This window comes from Mirounga leonina, unplaced genomic scaffold (genome assembly GCF_011800145.1).
Source record: "Mirounga leonina isolate KUSES-001 unplaced genomic scaffold, KU_Mleo_1.0 Mir_114, whole genome shotgun sequence".
Classification (NCBI taxonomy): Eukaryota; Metazoa; Chordata; class Mammalia; order Carnivora; family Phocidae; genus Mirounga; species Mirounga leonina.
Genome location: NW_023270265.1, coordinates 13154859 through 13176288, shown reverse-complemented (window position 1 = coordinate 13176288; position 21430 = coordinate 13154859). Strand labels below are relative to the sequence as shown.

Genomic DNA, 21430 nt, shown 5'->3' with positions numbered 1-21430 from the left:
AGTTTGACTTCTTCTTTGCTGATTCGGATGCCTTTTATTTCTTTTTGTTGTCTGATTGCTGTGGCTAGGACTTCTGATACTATGTGGAATAGCAGTGGTGACAGTGGACATCCCTGCCGTGTTCCTGACCTTGGGGGGAAAGCTCTCAGTTTTTCCCCATTGAGAATGATATTCGCTGTGGGTTTTTCATAGATGGCTTTTATGATATTGAGGTATGTGCCCTCTATGCCTATACTCTGAAGAGTTTTGATCAAGAAAGGATGCCGTACTTTATCAAATGCTTTTTCTGCATCTATTGAAAGGATCATATGGTTCTTGTTCTTTCTTTTATTAATGTATTGTATCACGTTGATTCATTTGCAGATGTTGAACCAACCTTGGAGCCCAGGGATAAATCCCACTTGGTCGTGGTGAATAATCCTTTTAATGGACTGTGGGATCCTATTGGCTAGTATTTTGGTGAGAATTTTTGCATCCATGTTCATCAAGGATATTGGTCTGTAATTCTCCTTTTTGATGGGGTCTTTGGTTTGGGGATCAAGGTAATGGTGGCCTCATAAAACGAGTTTGGAAGTTTTCCTTCCATTTCTAATTTTTGGAACAGTTTCAGAAGAATAGGTATTAATTCTTCTTTAAATGTTTGGTAGAATTCTCCTGGAAAGCCATCTGGCCCTGGGCTCTTGTTCGTTGGGAGATTTTTGATGACTCCTTCAATTTCCTTAGTGGTTATAGGTCTGTTCAGGCTTTCTATTTCTTCCTGGTTCAGTTTTGGTAGTTGATACATCTCTAGGAATGCATCCATTTCTTCCAGATTATCTAATTTGCTGGCATATAGTTGCTCATAATATGTTCTTATAATTGTATTTCTTTGGTGTTGGTTGTGATCTCTCCTCTTTCATTCATGATTTTATTTATTTGGGTCATTTCTCTTTTCTTTTTGATAAGTCTGGCCAGGGGTTTCTCAAACTTGTTAATTCTTTCAAAGAACCAGCTCCTAAGTTTCATTGATCTGTTCTACTGTTCTTTTGGTTTCTCTTTCATTGATTTCTGCCCTGACCTTTATTATTTCTCTTCTCCTGCTGGGTTTAGGCTTTATTTGCTGTTGTGTCTCCAGCTCCTTTAGGTGTAGGGTTAGGTTGTGTATTTGAGACCTTTCTTGTTTCTTGAGAAAGGCTTGTATTGCTATATACTTTCCTCTTAGGACTGCCTTTGCTGTATCCCAAAGATTTTGAACAGTTGTGTTTTCATTTTCATTGGTTTCCATGAATTTTTTAAACTCTTCTTTAATTTCCTGGTTGACCCATTCATTCTTTAGTAGGATGCTCTTTAGCCTCCATGTACTTGAGTTTTTTCTGACTTTCCTCTTGTGATTGAATTCTAGTTTCAAAGCATTGTGGTCTGAAAATAGGCAGGGAATGATCCCAATCTTTTGGTACCAGTTAAGACCTGGTTTGTGACCTACGATGTGATCTATTCTGGAGAATGTTCCATGGGCACTAGAGAAGAATATGTATTCTGTTGCTTTGGGAGGGAATGTTCTGAATATATCTGTGAAGTCCGTTTGGTCCAGTGTGTCATTTAAAGTCTATATTTCCTTGTTGATCTTTTGCTTAGATGATCTGTCCATTTCAGTGAGGGGAGTGTTAAAGTCCCCCACTATTATTGTATTGTTGTTAATGTGTTTCTTTTCTTTTATCATTAATTGCCTTATATAATTGGCTGCTCCCATGTTAGGGGCATAGATATTTACAATTGTTAGATCTTCTTGTTGGATAGACCCTTTAAGTAGGTTATAGTGTCCTTCCTCATCTCTAATTATAGTCTTTGGTTTAAAATCTAATTTGTCTGATATAAGGATTGCCACCCCAGCTTTCTTTTGGTGTCCATTAGCATGGTAAATGGTTTTCCACCCCCTCACTTTCAATCTGGGGGTGTCTTTGGGTCTAAAATGAGTCTCTTGCACTCAGCATATCGATGAGTTTTGTTTTTTTTATCTAATCTGATAGCCTGTGTCTTTTGATTGGGGCATTTAGCCCATTTACATTTCAGGGTAACTATTGAAAGATATGAATTTAGTGCCATTGTACTGCCTGTAAGGTGACTGTTACTGTATATTGTCTGTGGTCCTTTCTGGTCTATGTTACTTTTAGGCTCTCTCTTTGCTTAGAGGACCCCTTTCAAGATTTCTTGTAGGGCTGGTTTCGTGTTTGCAAATTCCTTTAGTTTTTGTTTGCCTTGGAAGCTTTTTATCTCTCCTTCTATTTTCAATGACAGCCTAGCTGGATATAGTGTTCCTGGCTGCATATTTTTCTCATTTAGTGCTCTGAATATATCATGCCAGTCCTTTCTGGGCTGCCAGGTCTCTGTGGATAGGTCTGTTGCCAATCTAATGTTTCTACCCTTGTAGGTTACAGATCTCTTCTCCCGAGCTGCTTTCAGGATTTTCTCTTTGTCTCTGAGACTCATAAGTTTTACTATTAGATGTCGGGGAGTTGACCTATTTTTATTGATTTTAAGAGGGGTTCTCTGTGCCTCCTGGATTTTAATGCCTGTTTCCTTCCCCAAATTAGGGAAGATCTCTGCTATAATTTGCTCCAATATACCTTCTGCCCCTCTTTCTCTTTCTTCTTCTTCTGTGATCCCAATTATTCTAATATTGTTTCGTCTTATGGTATCACTTATATGGAAAATAAAGAAGCTGAGAAAAAGAGAGATAAACAACTACTGGATCATGAGGGTAGAATTCGAGAGGTAAGTGATACCATAAGGTGATTAGATTTTTTAAAGCTAAGAATCCAAACCAGTCACTTGCCCAATTTCATCCTGTTAGAAGGAAATTAGATTCTTATTTAGCTTACACAAATACCTATATTGTCATGTAAAATAAGAATATTCAAGGGGCACCTGGGTGGCTCAGTCTGTTGAGCATCCAACTCTTGGTTTTGGCTCAGGTTATGTTCTTAGAGTCCTGAGATCAAGCCTGGCATCTGGCTCTGCACGGAGTCTGCTTGGGATTCTCTCCCTCTCCACCTCTGACCCTCCCCTCACTCTCTCTCTCTCAGATAAATAAATAAATAAATAATCTTAAAAAATACTCAATAAGAATTTCTGAAGAATAGAGGGACCAGATAGAGAGAAAGATACTTTATTTTCAGTTAAGAGTTTGTTTACTAAATTTCTATAAATTATAGGTAGATTAAAAGAAGGGTAAAAAGGACTCCTTAAATCTGGGGGGGAAACATAGAAAAACAAGCAATGTTTGAAAAAAACGGTCATAAATTTATAATAATCCTCATGAGTTCTTCTAGTCCTATGTAATTAATTCTTGATTAATGTTTGATCTTCAGTTGGAAATTTTATGAATACATCAGTTTCTCCATTAGTGTTCAGAAAATTCTTCCTCAGTTCAGTGATATCATCTTAAAGTGATCCGAAACTTGTACCTGGAAATTTGTTAGAAAGGGTCCTTTCCATAAATCTCTTTGAAGAGAAACTACTTCTGTAAAAGCACTAGTGTAAAGCAATAACTGTCTATAAATCTCAAAAGACTTAAAAGCTTAAAAGCAGCCAATATTAAAGATCTGATGAGGGTTCATTACAATGCAATTGACAAGGAAATTTCATTTTCTTTGACATACATTTTAAGATCATAATTAGAATTATGACTGATAACATAATACCAAGACATTGATTTCTAGGAATTCCATACAATTTCTGGAACACTTACTTTAATAACATAGATCCATACAAATATAACCTAAAAATGGCTTAACATATCTTCTTATTTGACAGTACTTCCCTTGTAATTCAACATGGCAAACTAGCATTAGTTTAACATGTCTCTTTTATAAGGAGAGAGAAAAAATTTTTGAGATGTTCCAGGGACCCTCTTAAATATCCCAAAATTATTTTGAGGTCAAAAAGACTTCATTTTGAAATTGATAAAGAGAAGTTTATTTTAAAAAATCAGATATTGCAAGGGAGGAGGCAAGATGGTGGAAGAGTAGGGGACCTCGTTTCATCTGGTCCCTTGAATTTAGCTAGATAACTATCAAATCATTCTGAACACCCATGAATTCAACCTGAGATGTAGGAAAAGAATATCTGGAACTCTGTAAGTAGAAAAACGACCACTTTTTGCAAGGTAGGAGGTGCAGAGAAGTGAATTTGAAGAAGATAAATGGAGGTGGGAGGGAGCCTCTGAGGGCCGGCTACCAGAAAGTGATATAGCCCCAGAGGGCAAAATCAGAACCCTTAGAAATCTACCCCAGTGAGAGACATCCCTGCCTGAAAGGTGCTCAGGGGATGAAATGGGAAGATTTCTAGGTGGAACAGTGTGGTCTCAGGATCCCTGGAGTCACAGAATTAACAGGGGTTCCTGAGATGGTAGAGTTCCCAAGCAGTGGAGCGGAGAAACTGGTTATCGTCAGCGAGCCCAGCAGGGGGGCTCTCAGCTCAATTTGCCATAAATTGCAAGCTGGGCCAATCGGGTGACCACTCTCTGCCTGTGGATCCTGTAGAGGACTGGAACACAGAGACCCTCCACCATCCCCTGGGAGGGGCGGAATGGGTCGCACACAATCCAGTGACTGCTCTTAGCACCAGGGCCCTACAAAGAGCAGTAACACAGGACCCTACGACTTCCCCATGGGAGATCACTGTGGGCGAGCGCCATGGGAGTCTGCAGAGTTTGGCACACACAAAAGTGAAGACCGTTTATCCCAGAGGGTTTACTAAAGAGAATAGACCATGTCTTTAGGCTCTGGGGATGGAGATCAGGTGCAACCATTTCCATTTTGATCCTCTAAAGAGGCGTGGAAAGCCTTCAGGGAACAAATGCCACACACAAGACCAGCTTACACTGAGCCCAGCCCCCTGGCAATGGGTGGGGCAACTCCACCCAGGCAAAGACACCTAAGAAGCAGCACAGCAGGTCCCTCCCCCAGAAGACCAACTGGAAGAAGAGGTGCAGAGCAAGTTTACAGACCCCACAAGACTGTAAAACTCCAGTGCTAGGGGAAAATAGTATATAGAATTTGAGGTTTTTTCTCATGATTCATTTATCTTTCAGTTTAAAATTTTCCATTTCTTTTTTCTCTTCTTTCCCTTTTCAACTAGTTTCTTATTTTATCAACTCTTTGTTTTTAAGTCTTTTTTTAACTTCCATTTTTTATATTTACATTTTATAACTTTTTTACATTTTTTTAACTTTCTCTTTTTACATTTACATTTTATAGATAGATTCTTCATTTTTGGCTTCCTTTCACTCTATTCAGTTTTATTTTTGTATATATATAAGTTTTGCTTACTTTACAATTTTGGGATTTAATGTCTTCTAACACATAGACCAAAATACACTCAGGAACAAGTGGATCACCCTGTTTTGTCCACCCTGTGAGATTATATTCTCTCTTCCCCTCCCTTCCCCTTTTTTCTTTTTTCTTTTGCTTATTCTTTTGCTTTTCTGTTTTGGTTTCTGACCTCTTTGGATTTGTCTGGTGTGTATTTTGCTTGAGTCATGGTTGATATTTTTGATTCTGTTGACTCGTTCATCCATTCTTCTCTGGGCAAAATGACTAGAAGGAGGAATTCACCACAAAAGAAAGAGGTAATACTCTCTTCCACAGATCTAATTGATATGAATATAAGTAAAATGTCAGACCTGGAATTCAAATAACAATTATAAAGTTACTAGTTGAACCGGAAAAAAAGCATAAAAAATACTAGAGAATCTCTTAGTGCAGAAGGGAGATTTAATTAGGCCAAAATAAAAAATCTCTCAAGCATGGGTCTATGTGGTCATCCTCCCCACCACTTACACTGATGATAGTCACCACCATGGTGACCCACTAAGGTTGCTGAGGGTGTGTGACAGACATCAGCTATGTGGGCTGGGGATGAGCTTGCTAAAGGGTCTGTGGGAGGTGGGGAGGCAGAAATGCTGCCTACCTGATGGAGGCATGTAACCCCTCTGATCAATGTTGTTTTGGTTTTCAGGTCAGAAACTGCAAAAGAATCCTGGAAAGAAATTCACAAACTTGTGGAGGAACTGCTGAAGAAGTTCACAAAGTAGGCTTGTGTTTCCCTCTGCCAGGCAGAGTACACAGCTCTTTAGCTCAGTGGGCATGGGCATCCCTCGGGTCAGGAGCATAGAGCCCAGGGCAGTGTCTTGAAACAGGAAAGAAGGACATCACAGTCATTCCATTGCATCGTGACATCTTTGACTGGCTCCTGCCTGAGAGTCAGGCCATATTGCTGGGGATACAGTCTGCTCTTGAGGACCTAACAGATTAGGAAACAAGCAAACCAGTAGCAGTAAATAAACACTTGATTAAATGATGTCAGGGCCCAAAAGAAAAGGCAAAGGACTTAAGGCAACTTTAAGGAAAAATTAAGAATTCACAGAAAAAAGTCAAGGATGGCTTCCCAGGGGATGTGAAATTTGATCTATTTCTTGAAGGATGGGAAAAACAGGGTAACAGGAACCATCAAGGAGACTTCTTGTGGAATGAGAGGTCCGTCTGGGTGCAGAATAGGGTTAACTCAGGGGAGGGCTGAGAGATGAAGCCAGATGGGTTAGCTTAGAGCCAAAACACAGTGATTCATAATGCCAGGCCATGGGGCTTGAATTTTCTGCTGTGAGCTATAGAAAGCCACAGATAGTTCTTGTTTAGGGGTCTGACAATATCAAAGTTGTGCTCTAGGAAGAAAGTCTGATAATAGAGGTAAAATGAGTTGGGAGAAGAACCAAGAGCAGTTTAGCTAAGGGAGAATGAGAGTCAGCAAATGAGAAAACAGTGACCAAGGGGAGGAAATGAAGGGATGTATATGAATGGCTACCAAAAGGGAGATTAACTTTTTGAGAAGAGAGGGAGGTGGGGAAGGAGTTAGGAGGAGGGAAGGGGATCCAAAATATGTTGCAGTAGAGGAGAGGCCATTTGGGAGACCCTCATGCAGGAGTGTGAAGGTGTCTATCTCCTTGAGTTGCATTGTGCACATGCTTGTGTGTGTGTGTGTGTGTGTGTGTTTAGAGAGAGTGTAAGGATGGATCAGGATACCATTCTTGCACACTCTTCCAGGAAGGCTGCCCATCTCACAGGCCTCAGAATTTCTTTGCTAAAGTTACAGGAAGTTCTGGGGTTTGGAAAGTGAGCCCCCAAACAGAAGATTTGAGGTGGGGGCAGGGAAACTGTCATGCACTCCCTCCCTGACTGTCCCTGGCTTCATTTTGAGACAATGTTGATGGCTTCTCACAAGCATGTCCTTCCTCCCCAGCCCAAGCCTGAGGATCTCCATAATCACATACTCTTCACAGAGCAACAACCAAATGAAACTCACCCCAGACAGGCAAGTGCCACGTTGACCCCCAAGGCAGGCCTAGTAGGTGAGACCCCAGAAAGATCAAGGGAGCTGAGGGGTTCCCTGAGACCACAGTGGGAAGCCCACTGGTGTGTGCATGGGCTGGCCTGGGATTCCTTCATTGTGCACTCTGACCCCAAGCTCTGACTCCCCTCTTTCCTCTGACCCCTGGTTCCTCTGAGAATGGCCTACTCTGTACTGTTAGACTATCCCTGCCCCTCTAAGCCCTGTCATCATGTGTCCTGAGTCCTTCTCTCTGTGCTCTTCCCTGTTCTTAGAAGAGGCTAGCTGTGAGGACTCCCTGGATGGGGTAGGACAGATGTGTGGCTTATTTATGAAAAGTGTCAATGTTAGGTACCTGCTGTGTCACTCACTGCCCTGGGCCAGAGGAGCAGGGAGAGATAAAGTCAGTACCAGGGGAGAAGGGATGGGCAACGTCAAAGTGTTGATGGGTCTCAGTGAAGCAGATTTTGGTTGCTTAGTGGGTCTGAGACAGGGGAGCCATTGAGTGGGGTCCTGAACACCAAGGTGGGATAGAATGGTTGAGGTGGGCCATGGTGGGCCAAGCAGTTTTCTCAAAAACCTAGAGATGGGAAGTTATGGAGCTTCTGAGTGGCTGAAAGGTTGAGATTCTCATGGACATAAATAACTGAAATCCAACTTAGACAGAGTGAAGGACCAAAGAGGGTTGAGCACCCTTAGGACTGGATGGACCCAGGATCTGTGACGTACAGCCACCATTCAGGACCATGGAGAGAAACCAGGAGCAGCAGAGTGGAGATGTCAGTGCATGGAGGCAGCACTCTCATGCCTGCCTGACTCCAGGACAAGCAGGGAGGGGACTGGTTGCTCCAAGGACTTGCGGAGGCACGGATTTGTGCAGATGTGTGGTTATGTGTTTAGGACAGAGAGACCTGAGTGCATATGAGGTGGAAGGAAGCAAGTCCATTGGGGGTGATGCTGGCAGGTGGCAGAGAGATGCAAGGCTGCTGGACAGGGGGCTCTTGTGGAGGAGCTCCCCTTGGGGAGAGGAAGACCTCTGCTTTCTCCAAGGTGGGAGTCTCAGGGCCCAGTTGTGAGAAGCTGTGTGGGGGCTCAGGGAGGGCCTCCTGTGTGTCTCTGGACAGGGAACATAGTGACGTCTTCCACAAGCGAGGGTTCAGGAGTGGGAGTGGTACCCAGGGGAGTGGAAAAGATGTGGAATTGGGATGGGGCAAGATGTGCAGCTGGGAAGAGAGCTCATACTCATATCAGGGCCCTAAAGCTACCAGCTCCTGAGAAACCCACAGGATCTTGACTGGAGCTGGGCTCAGCCTGGGACTGGGCCTTCCCAAATGTGCCCCACTGCCTAAGAGTTGAGGAGGCCTCTGGCCGAGAGCCCGGGTGGGCCCTGGCATGCAGAGAGAATCCAGGAGGGGACAATGTTACCTGATACACGTGTGACTCTGGAGGGTCTACAGAGAATGTGGGACCAAGGCTAGGACCTTGCTTGGTGTTTTCTGAGCCCTTTCTGCTAAGATCGAGTAGGCTGAGGAGACACAGTCCAAGAGGGGTTTGTTCTGGATGCTGGAGAAGCCAGATGGCACAGGGGCTAGGAACACCCCAGGGGTGTTGGCCAGGAGGGTGACAACAGGGAAGAGATGGAGGACTCCAAGGAGTTGAGATGGGTATTAAAGAGGAAGAGAGGGCGCCTGGGTGGCTCAGTTGGTTGAGCGACTGCCTTCGGCTCAGGTCATGATCCTGGAGTCCCAGGATTGAGTCCCGCATCGGGCTCCCTGCTCGGTGGGGAGCCTGCTTCTCCCTCTGACCCTCCCCCCTCTCATGTGCTCTCTCTCTCTCATTCTCTCTGTCTCAAATAAATAAATAAAATCTTTAAAAAAAAAAAAAAGGAAGAGAGACTGCTAGGGGACAAGGAGTCTGTTGTCCCTTCCATGGACAGAGCTGGGAGTAGGACTAGAGGGGCAGCACTCCCTGGAGGGAGCCTATCGGACCAGAACAATGCGTGGCCTGGGGGCTCCTAGGCCAGACACTGGGAAGAGCTGAGAGTTCCCCCATACTTGGAGTGCTGTCGCAAAATACAAATCTTCCAATGTGTGATGAGAGAGGAGGAGACAGTCCTTCTGCTGGATGAGCAGTGCCTGGTTTGGCCTCCACTGGCCATGGGTCCCAGGCCTCTCCTCCTGGGCTGGGCTGGGCTGGGCTGGACTTGACCCGGGGCTCTCAGGTCTCCCCCAACAGCAACATCTCCACTACCCACAGTGAAAAGCCTTCTCAGAGTCCACACTTTCCTAGCTTGACTGTGCCAGCTCAGCTCGTCACATGGGATTGGCCTGAACCTAAGCCCCCAGCCCCTCTTTTGTCCCAGTCCCACCCCTGAAATCTGCCTTCACAGCAGCTGTCTGGCCACATACCCGTGGCAGCCAGGGGATCACTCCTCGTCCACCTGCATGAACAGCCCTCAGGGCCACTTCCCAGCCTTTGGCCTTTTTGTTCAGGAGCACATGAACTCAGGAGCCCTAGCACTCTCATGAAGCAGCTTGCTACTTCCTTTAGCACCAGTCCAGAAGGGGAAGAAGTTTGGGGGGACCGAGTCAACCTTGGGGGCCTGTGGCAGGGGAGGATGGGACAGGGCAGGAGTATCAATCAGCAGGATGACCTTTTCCAAACTCAGCCTTACCTGTTGGAGGATAGTGTGCCTTCCCAGGGGATGCGTTAGCTTCTAGCAGCCCTGCCAGTCACATCGTGAGTGGGGATTCACAGTGGCACATCCATGGGTGTGCCCCATGTTCACCGTGGATGGTCAAGGCAGGGCCTTGGGGCCCTGAGACAGTGACGAGTGCAGAGAAAGCCAAGCCATACCCATGGGACCATCAAAGCAGCATCTCCCACCCTATGCTCACAATGGGGACAGAGGAGGCCTGAGCGAGGTCTGTCAGTATCAAGGACAGAGGGCAGAAGGTCATGACCAGACTACTTGACTTGTGTCCTGTCCCAGCCAGACAGGTCTTCACACTGCACAGTGGCTCCAGGATGGCTTGGGGCTGCCTTTAATATCAACCCCAAATTACACCTCAACCCCTTTTCTGATTTTTTCAGAAAGAAAATACAAAATACTCTTAATGGACTTAAGACAATAGAAACTGCAGGAGAAAGTTTAATGGAGAAAGGATTTGAAGAGGTACTGACTGTAGGACTTCTGCTTTATGGGGTTCTTAGAGTAATCCTGGGACCTCTCAGTGCCTTTCCCCAACACTCCTTCATTCCCTTGCAGGTAAATGAGGAGCTTCAAGAAGCACACAAATTAAGTAAGCTGCCTGGTGACTTCACTGTGGGCAGGTGTGGGAACAGAGCCAGGCCTGAGCCTCAGGGAGGTCTGGTGCAGACCCTCGTCGGCCCCTTCCTAGCACGGACTCTTGGAGCAAGGTGCTGTCCTCTCTGGGCTATAGGTCCCTCCTCTGTGCAGTGAGGATGAAACCACCCCCAGTGATATGTCTCAGAACAACATGGGGCCATGCATGGACCTTCTAGGTTCTTGGTAACTGAGAGGTGCTTGACCTACACTTGGGCTGCCTGAACAAGAAAACAGAAAAGCCAAGGGACCTAGAGCAGACAAGATTCTGTTTTCAGAAAAAAGCACTGGATTCCCCCCCTGCTGCCCACACTTTGTCTCCATCACATTTCTGGCCCTGGCTCCTTTCCCTTCTGTTCCTTCCCTTTGGCTCATGTCATCCTGTGCCTGTGTCTCCAACACTGGAAAAAGCTGTGCTCTGCCCACAACCATGTTCTTCTAGAGTGTAGGGCTGCAGCACTCGCCAGGAAGGAAGCATGGGCCTGGTGGGGAAAGGCACTGAGCTGGGCATGGGATCCGCAGCCCGAGAGTCTCTACCTCGCCTTCTGGACCCCTGGGCCCGCAGATAGAGCAGGACTTTCTGTGGGCTCTGCCCTGAGCCAGAGCCAGGCTTTCCACTGCGCTGTGAGACATCTGGTACAGTCAAGTCTGGCAGTCCAATCCTTTGCTCATCTGAAAGACTGACGCTTGTCCAATGAGGGAGCTGGAGTTACCTTTCAGGGCAAAGGTTATACACCTGGTCATAGTGACGGTTCGGTGGGAAGGGCCGGAGCAGGGCGCAGTGCTGTCGTCTGTAATGTGGGTCCTGGCTAAGATCCCTTCTCTCTCCAGGGCTGGGCTGCTAGCCCTGCAGGCACCCGTGATGGTGGGTGCTCGGGTTGGGGTGCCTCCCCTCTGGGGAGGAGGTGTGGGGAGCAGTGCTGTGGTTCCAGCAGCCTGCAGAGAGTCACTCTGGGTGCCTTTACCGATCAGGCCACTGTGTATTTCTTCTGCAGACCCACGTACTAACAGCCTGATTATTGCTGTGAACACTGCACCACCAAAATCATCATCAATACCAATGATTAAGTCCCAAGTGAGTCCAACCCATCGTTACTAGCATTTCACTGAATGTATTTTGGTATTTTTACTCAAGATCTTCTTTGTCTTAGGTTCAGAAGGCTCAGAAAATGAGGGGCATAGTTTACTTCGTGGGTTTCAACAAATATGACAGAGATAAGGTAATTCTGAGCAGGTAACCATGTGCCACCTATGAACCTAGATGGGAAAACTTTCAGAGGCACCATTCCCAAGGTTGCATGAGGATGGACCTCTAACCCACACCTAGTGTCTAGACAGCAGATAGCCACTCCAGAAACAAATAACAATTGTTGTGTTAAACCTATATACCCCAGGTACACATGTAAGGGCTTTCCCTTCCCTAAGGGTGGGCTGCTGGCCAACACCAGGGTCTGGCCCTCGGAATCTAACAAGCATGAGGCAAAAGACTGTCTCCTGGGATGGGGACTTCTGTGTCTTCAACTACCTGTGAACACCTCATAGTTACAACTGCCTGTGAGCCAAGACACTTCCTCTTCATTGTAGCTGGCTGACATTACAGGAAAACAGTCCCATGTGTATGGAACAGAGAAGGTCAAGGAAATGGAAGTCCTTTATAAATCGGTGAGTGTGCACTAAATGAGAAGGGGATAAGGAGGCTTCTCACCATTTCACCACCATCCACTGTCCCTGATCTGCTACCCCTCTCTCTTTTCTAGCTCGTGGCAAATTCCTGTGAGAAAGCTATGGCAAGGGGCATTTACTTTATGTGTTTATATGGTAAGAGATGAGCTCACTGTTCTAGACAGAAGCGTGTGGGGAGTGTGTGCACGTATGCACACATGTATGTCTGTGTCCGTGGGCTCCAAATGTGTGGAGTCTGTGTTTGTGTGAGTGTTAGTGTGACTGTGTGTTTGGTGGTAGTGTGACTTGTGTGAGTGTCTGGTCCTTGCATGGTGAATAAATCCCAGGGCCAGAGCACCTAGAAAAGCAGACAGGGGTGAGCATGAGACTCGCAGCCTCTTCACCTCTGTGGCTCAGGCTGGCATCTTCTGCACAGGGCCCGAGGGCACGGAGCAGGCCCCTTCCCGAACCCCAGCCTGGCCTGGGAGTGTGAGGCCCCTAGCCCCCAACAGGGCTAGGCTGGGGGAGGGGGAGAAGGCACTGGGCTTCCTGCAAGCCCCTCCCTCCGCTTTCCAGGGTCCAGCCCACCCCTCCTTTGAGGCCTCACTCCCAGGAGTCTCCCCCTTGCCCCTTCCCTGGTTCACTGGCCCCTCTGGATTCCCACAGCCCTTGTCACTTTGTATGTGCCATGACTTCGGCTTGGCTCTGTCACGGTTTATTTTTATCATTCTGTTCTTTGATATTTTCCCAGCCTTTTGTGAAGGAAATTTCCAAACCTACAGCAAAGTGGAAACAACTGTACAATGAACAGCCCTGCCTCCACTGCCTGGATTTTGCAGTTAATATTTAGTATCTGACCATGGTTTTTATCATTGATCTATCTAGTGCACTTGCTCTATTCTCTCTCTCCCTCTCTGTCCATGAATCCATCCTTAATTTTTGTTGCATTGTAAAGCAAATTATAGGTATTAGTCTATTTCACTAAAACCCCTCATCTGCATATCTTAAACTAGGGACCAATATTTATTAAGTTATTTTTCTGAAATATGACAAAAGTGTATCATTTCATGAGTTCTGACAAAAGTACACAACACATGTGTGACTCCAACCCCCATGAAAACACAGACCACTACACTGGTTTCCAGAAAATCCATGCTAGGCCCTTGTTCAGAAAATCTTTCTCCTGCCACCTGAAGGCAGTTAATGTTCTGATTTTTCCTTCCATAGGCTAGTTTGCTGTGTAAAAACATCCCCTTAACGGACTCATGTGGTATGAACGCTGTTTGGTTGATGTACTAGGCTGAGTGGTTCGCAGATTCATCCCTCCTGTGTGTTTGCTGGGTATGCTTGGGGCTTTCTCGCCCACTGAGGCAGGATGTTGCTGGCACCTTGTCATTCTTGTTCCTGTATGTGATGGACCCAGAGTGAATGTCTGCAAAGAACAGACAGGGCACATCCATGGTGGCACATAGTAGGACCCAGGGCAGAGGAGGGCTTTCCTCTAAGATCCAGTGGGCAGGGTGGCAGGTAGACCCTCTGAGTGGAGTGCCTGCAGGCTGTGCTGGGCAGGAGGAGCCTGCAGAAGGAACGCTGTGAGTGCAGAGACATGCCTGCAGCCAGTCTGTTAGCTACTGTCCCTCCACTCCACTATGATAAAGTTACTATTTGTCCCATCCATCTCTCTCCCACAGATAACTCCCATAGATGGCTGATCATGTATCTGTACACAGCTATCTAAATATGCTTTTCAAGGATGTTTTGCATTAATGGGATCATGCAGTACATAACATTTTCCAACCATGAGCACATATTCCATTCTACAGATGGAGGAAATTTCTTTCACTCGTCCCTCTGGTCAATATTCTGGTTGTTCCTAACATGTGGCTACAGCAGGCTGTGAGCACCACGAGGCTCACTCTCTGTGGGCATGGGTCAGGATTCCCTGGGTCAATCCCAGAAGTAGAATCGCAGCATGAAGAGGACACAGGTGAAACGTTGGTCAGGGAGCTGCCTGCCTTTCTAGCTCCTCTCTCTGGAGCTCCGGGAGGCCTGCTGTACAACTTCTCCAGAAGGAAAGTTCTCCATCCAGAAGGACCGGTCTCTCTGCTGGGGGCTACGGGTCCTCATGCCACTGACCGCTGCAATGCAGTGCCCCCCTCTGTAGGAAATGCAGCTCCCACAAGCTGACGTTAGTCTGTCCTTGGCTTCATTTTCTTCGTGTGCTTGTTACTATTGGAGGAATTGGGTGAGGGGTGTTGGAGCAGAGAGAGCAGCAAAGTTGCTTTCCTCAGAAGGAGTTCCTGAGAATGGGGTTTTGGTGTGAACTGTTATAACTAGCAGATAGGAGGGAAAGTAGCTCTCAGCTCTGCCTCACACAGACCTTCGAATATTGCCTTTGCAGAATACTACGATGTGGAATTTTTGAGACCTGTCCCAGATCCAAGTAACAAGGAGAAATTTGTCTGCCAATATTTTGTGGGCGGCAAGAGGTTCCCCAGTAAGTAGTCCCCTCGGTGCCTCCAAGTGACAAATTCCCCATCTCAGGCTGCCTTCCCCTCAGCCAGCTAGGCCTTCAAAGTCCTTGCTGACCATGCACTGTGAACACTGTGAGGATAGATCTGTGTGGACAAGGGGAAGGAGGGACCTGGCTGGGAAGTTGGGAAGTCATCAACCCCCAAAGCACCAGAGCCTGTTGGAGCAGGGCTTTACCCCTAATGGCTCTGGGTGCTGGGTCTGCCCCAGAGCTGCATTCCCCCTCCCTTGGTTCAGCACTCACTTGCCTTGAGCCACAAGGACCCGAATCCCTGGAGACTGCTGGTAGAAACGAGGCAGCCCTGGGGCTCTGAGTCTGGGCCAGGTGCGCTGGTAGCTTCCTGGAAGGGTATGTGCACCTGGGATGGAGAGAGGGTGCCACCTGCCAGACCCAGGCCCTGGGATCTTGGCACAGGCACATGTCACATGTGTGACCTTCACCAAATGAGGATTCTGTTCTCGGCCTCTCTTTTCTCTACTGTAAAATGGGGCTAATATGATAGTTGAGCTAACTAAGCCATATTGCCTATATAAGCCAATATTTGGGGAAACACTCGGGCTCAGGTGTACCTCCATATGGCCGAGTGGCCTGAGGAAGCGCACGGGTGGGCAGGCAGATGTGCCCTCGGTGCTGAGGTGGGTGTGATCCTCCCCAGAGCTCTGGGGGACAGGAGGACTTTCTGTGTCCTCCTCGGCTCTCCCAGTTAGCCCGCTGATGCCGTCCTTTCACCTGATTATAGTATGTTCAGTGACATCTTCCAGGGCCATCTGGTCAATCCATAGCAAATCCTCTCCCCCAGGGCATCTCTAGTCTCCTTCTTTCCCGTGGGCACACAGAACAGGACAGGGCACTGTTGTGGCCACATTCCCACAGCTGCAGTGTATAGATGGCCTCGGGGGATTAGATTTTCCTTGCTCAGTACTTCCTCAGGAGTGGTTTAGGGACTGAGGAAGCCTTTGTATGGAGAACAATGTTCATGGAGCACTTACTATATCAGGTAATGTGTTAAGGGCCTTGCATATGCCATGTCCCCAAATTCTCAAAACTGTTATTTCTCAGTATAGCTCTGGAATGAGGCAGAGGGGTAATAATGAGTTTGCCCAAGGCCAGAAGCTGCTGTAGGAAGAGCTGGAAACAGACAGATGTGATCCAATTGCCTAGTCTGGGCCTTGCCTTGCTGAGATGACATTCTTAAGGAGTGCTGGACACAACCTATCTCCTAGGAAATGTGCTCAGATACTTCCTCTGTGCCCTATGACTCTATCGGTTAGCACCCTGGAGATCACCAGTGTTCCTCTTCAGTGTGGACTGGTGCCAGGGCCTCACATGGCAGAATCCAACACATACTCCTGTGCATTTCAGCTGATGGCCACTCTGCATGCATTCAGTGGCTGGTCGCAAGTGGCCTAGCAGGATTTTTTTTTTTTATTGCCAAGACCTCTGATGCACTGATGGGGAGTGATTCAATTTTTTTCTAATTACATTTTCCTTAGATTTAAATGTCTGGGAAAACATTTTAGAAAATACAGAGAAGCATATAGAAAATTTTAAAATCGGTGTTGCTATGTATGTATTCTGTCTTTAGTGTGTAATGTTTCTATGTTTTAAGAAATTTTATACTAGTTTAAATAAATAAATTAAGTATTCAGTTTAATCAGTTAATAGTGGTTTGAAAACTCCTTTCCACTTCAGCAAACTTCTGGGCCCTCAGTGTGCAGCTACCTGTCATTAGCTTCTTTCTGCTCTGGACTGTGAACACCCTACGGGAAAGTAAATTGCATTTCTTAGGGATTTTTTTCCGCACTAACCCCAACCATCCTACCTCTCAGACACAGCTGGCTTTCCCGAAACCATATGTGGTGGCTAGCTTTCATTATCAGCCCAGTGGAGGGGTCAGACAGTTCAGGAGCTCATAGTTAATGTGACCATTGAGTTAGGGCCAGGGTTGGTCCACATGGAAATGAGCCATTCTGTAGGGAATAGTCCTGGCTTGTGACCAAAGTTAGGGGTATGAAAGAGTTTGGTCCCCCAGCTGCAAGAGACAAAACTGTTCTGAGCCTCTTGAGTGCCAACTCCCAGGATCCCCCCCACACACACAAAAACACAAAGACAAAGAGAGCCCCTCTTCCTCCCTCAGGCTTTGCTACCTCACTAAATGGCACCACCATCCACCCAGTCATTGTCACCAAACCCTGCCTATCAACTGTGCTTCCCCTTTGCTTTTGCTCCACATCCAGTTCACTGTTGCCTCAATGTCCAAAACCTGCCCAGATCTGGCCAGCCCCCTGTCAGATTCATCATCTTAGAATAAAACCCAAACCCCTTCCCAGGGCCCACAATGCCCTGCCCACCTCTCCTCACTCACGTCTCTCCTCAACAAGCTCAGCTAGTTATGCCCCAGGCCCGTGGCACTTGCTCGCAGAAGCCAGACACTCTTTCCTTGGATCTTTCCTTGGCTTTCCCCCCACCTGGTTTCAGCTCTAGGATCCTCTCCTCAAAGAGACTTTATTTGTAATGGAAATTTTCAACAATAGAGACAAGTAGCAAAAATTGTATAATGAACTTGACACAGCTTCACCTACTTTCAATAATTATCAACTCTGGACAATCTGGTTTTATTGATGCCTTCACCGTGGATTACTTTGAAGCAAATCCCAGCCATCACATCAGTGAAGTCACTGAAGTATACAGATTTTTGTTTCTGTGAAAGGAAATGGTATCTCTTAAGGACAGGACAGGTCCCCCATTCCTAAGCTGTGTCTTTTCCCTTCCACTCTCTGTCCTCCCCTTGCTTCTTATTGTCTCAGCACTTCTCACTGTCTGCATTTATTTTGTTCCTTTTTTTTAAATTTTTTTTTTAAAGATTTTATTTATTTGATAGAGAGAGACACAGCGAGAGAGGGAACACAAGCACGGGGAGTGGGAAAGGGAGAAGCAGGCTTCCCACTGAGCAGGGAGCCCAATGCGGGGCTCGATCCCAGGACCCTGGGATCATGACCTGAGCCGAAGGCAGACGCTTAACCGACTGAGCCACCCAGGCACCCCTATTTTGTTCTTTGTTAGTTATTTCAATGTTTGTCTTCCCTCCAGTCCCTCAAATGTAAGGCCGTTGGGAACTGGGAATCAGCCTGTCTCTTCCATTCCAACCAGAGCATTCTAGAGGACCTGGTGCACAGTAGGGGCTCAGAGGAATGCAGAGAGGAGAAGCTGATATCTTTCAAAGTGTTAACTCTGCTTGCCAGAGGCTGGCAGAAAAGAAGAGATGGATGAATGGACATGACACTGACATTATTCTATTGTGATTGTCTCTCAGATAGAAAAGCGCTTGAAGTAACGGAAAGAAGTATAATGTGCCCTGGACATATAATTGAGACCGACAAACAGTAAGTGCCCCAGGACAGGGGCCAGATGGGCATTTTTGCCACCATGAGGTATACAGAACACGGGATGCCAAGCTACGGTAGTACGTGTCTAATTCAGGGAGGGCTCCAGGCATCCTCAGCACATGCCCTTGGTGGTGGTCCCCAGAAGCACTCAAGGATTCCCTCATCCCTGGCTCTGCTGAGGAATGTAGGATTCAGGAGATGATGTACCCTGTGATGGTAACTTTGTTCCAGACAGCTGTTCAGAGCTAAGTCAACATACTCTATAAATAAAGAGTCAGGATGGTGACACCAAGCTGCGCTCCCTGGAAACTTAGCCCACGGCCAAGAGGGCATCTGACCCGATGTAAGTCTCCTCATGCCTGGTCAGTCTTCACTGCAGAAGTTGACCTTGTAGTGCTTGGGGTGAGCCCCCCTTACCCATACTGTATGCTCACTGGTGGACCCAATGCCTGATGGCCAAAGCCATTGCAATAAACAAAACTATTGACTATAGCTGACTCAAATGCAAGAAGTATACCTATCCATACTGGTGATCACCATCTGCCTTTTCTATGCTTTAGGAAGGTCATCGTGAGATATAGCATGGACGGTGGCAACAGCTTCCTCGGCAAAATGGTTTTCCAAGGCAACGACTGTGTGAGTGCCAAAGTAGGGCTGCAGCCTCCCTCCTGGGCTGACCAGAACCACTTCATGGAAGGAGCAGACACCAGGGGAGGCAGAAGAGGGGAAGAATGTCCCAAGCAGTCCAAGCAAGTGGCTCATGCAGACAAGCAGCTGGGCAGCTTCTCATAGCCAGCTTGGGGCCCTCAGCCCTTCATCAGCAAGCTGTCCCCACACTCAGGCTTCTGAGGTACCCTGGGAGTGCTTCCAGAAGATCCCCTATGGTGCAGCCACCTGTCCAGGCCCTGCAGAAGCTCTGCTCTCTGTGTGAACCAAGTGTCATTGGAAGCACATGAAAGGGGACAGTTAAGCTCTGAGGAGACTCCAGAAATAGTGCTGAGCCTCTGACACCTGCCTCTCCCCTTGCCACCTCTCCTGGCCCAGGTCTAGTGGTGGGGAACTCAGGGCTCCACCCTGCATTCCAGCTAGGCAACTGGGAGAAGCTGGGGGGCTGTGTGCTAGGAGACAGAATCCAGGACCTCTGGGACACTGGAACACTGCAAATCCAGGTCCCAGACACAGGGCATCTGGAGGGTGGGACCAGGTGTGTTTCCACTGTATGGATGCAGTTGCTGGTATGGCTGAACCCACACACGCCCATCACTGGCCCTGAGACCCAGCCCACATGAAGAACACCCGCTGTCATTTTGCAGAGAACATCAGCCTCCCCTCTGCCTCTGCTGCTTTCTCACGCTCCTCAGCTGCCCTCTCTGCTAACTTTTTCTGACCTCTGAAGGACGGTGCTCTCCTGCAGTGGGTGGGGAAGCGGGCAGGGCTGTGGGGAGAACCTGGGGCTCAACTCAGGGACAGGCAACTCAATGACAGGTGGGAAAGAAGGTTCTGCTCCCAGGTGCCCCTTCCTCAGAGCTCTGTGTCACCTGGACACCTGGCACAGGGCAGCATGACATGGGCGACAGCGTCAGGATGTGGAAGACAGCTGCCTGGGAGGAGGGACAACTGTGCCTAATTGCCACCACCCTATTGTCCAGTCCCAGCCTGGGAGGGTTCCAACAGTGCTGACAGTCCTCCGACTGTGTCTTTGCTTGTGCCCGGACATACACTCCTGGATCAGCAGACTGAACTCACCCATTTGCCCACCAGGAGTCCCACCAACTGACAGCCCGGCCTCAGCAGACACATGTCAGAAAGACCTCAGGAGGAGCCACACCACCATGGGCCCTACCCTGCCTCCCCCTTCAGCTGCTTTGTTTCCTGGACACAGACCCTCACCCCTCTCCTTCTCCTGCCTCTGGGAAAGCAGACCACTTGGCTTAGGGCAGGGCTGTGCAGCATGTCAGCCGAGGCATGCAGTGAGGACTGGCTTTGTGCCACCACGGGGATTCCACTCCCTTGTCAGGGCTCTAGGACAGAGCCTGTGAGCAGGGCTAGTGTGTGCTCTGTGGCCCGGGGTTCCACAGTGGCTCTCTGGTTACTGTCCCTGTCCTCCAGCCCCTCAGTGCTCCCTGGAGGTGGGAATATTAAGGCCTATAGGACCAGGAGTATGGGAAGGTCTGGTGTGGGTACGAGGGTGTACCCCCAGTAAGAGGTCACTCATGCCCACCCCAGTCACTGACATGTCTGGATTTTGCAGGAAGACCCATTAAGGCCCAAGGAACCACTAGAGAAGACCACAATGCCCACGACAACCACACGAACAACCACAACACCCACAACGACCACGCAGACGACCACAACACCCACGACGACCACACGGAGGACCACAACAACCACGACGACCACACGCAGGACCACAACGCCAACGACGACCACACGGACAACCACAACACCCACGACGACAACACGGAGGACCACGACGCCCACAACGACCACACGGAGGACCACGACGCCCACGACGACCACACGGAGGACCACAACCACCACGACGACCACACGGCGGACCACAACGCCAACGACGACCACACGGAGGACCACAACCACAACGACGACCACACGCAGGACCACAACACCCACGACGACCACACGAAGGACCACAACCACAACGACGACCACACGGCGGACCACAACGCCAACGACGACCACACGGAGGACCACAACCACCACGACGACCACACGGAGGACCACAACCACCACGACGACCACACGGCGGACCACAACGCCCACGACGACCACACGGACGACCACAACCACAACGACGACCACACGGAGGACCACAACGCCCACGACGACCACACGGAGGACCACAACCACCACGACGACCACACGGCGGACCACAACGCCAACGACGACCACACGGAGGACCACAACCACAACGACGACCACACGGCGGACCACAACGCCCACGACGACCACACGGAGGACCACGACCACCACAACGACCACACGGAGGACCACAACGACCACACGGAGGACCACGACGACCACACGGAGGACCACAACGACCACACGGAGGACCACGACGACCACACGGAGGACCAGGACGACCACACGGAGGACCACAACGACCACATGGAGGACCACGAC

At 48.2% G+C, this 21430-nt stretch overlaps 1 protein-coding gene across 1 annotated transcript in view; it reads left to right on the top strand.

The window, feature by feature from the left end:
- Positions 1–427: 427 nt before the first annotated feature.
- Positions 428–21430, top strand: part of ANTXRL (ANTXR like) — a 29233-nt gene continuing 8230 nt past the window's right edge. The window contains exons 1-12 of the mRNA XM_035023531.1: positions 428–459; positions 5998–6069; positions 7276–7347; positions 10456–10537; positions 10631–10664; positions 11704–11783; positions 11860–11928; positions 12293–12370; positions 12466–12526; positions 14772–14867; positions 18217–18286; positions 18850–18925. Coding sequence (XP_034879422.1) covers positions 7328–7347; positions 10456–10537; positions 10631–10664; positions 11704–11783; positions 11860–11928; positions 12293–12370; positions 12466–12526; positions 14772–14867; positions 18217–18286; positions 18850–18925 — 666 coding nt within the window. The 5' untranslated portion in view covers positions 428–459; positions 5998–6069; positions 7276–7327. The remainder of the gene's footprint in view (positions 460–5997; positions 6070–7275; positions 7348–10455; positions 10538–10630; positions 10665–11703; positions 11784–11859; positions 11929–12292; positions 12371–12465; positions 12527–14771; positions 14868–18216; positions 18287–18849; positions 18926–21430) is intronic.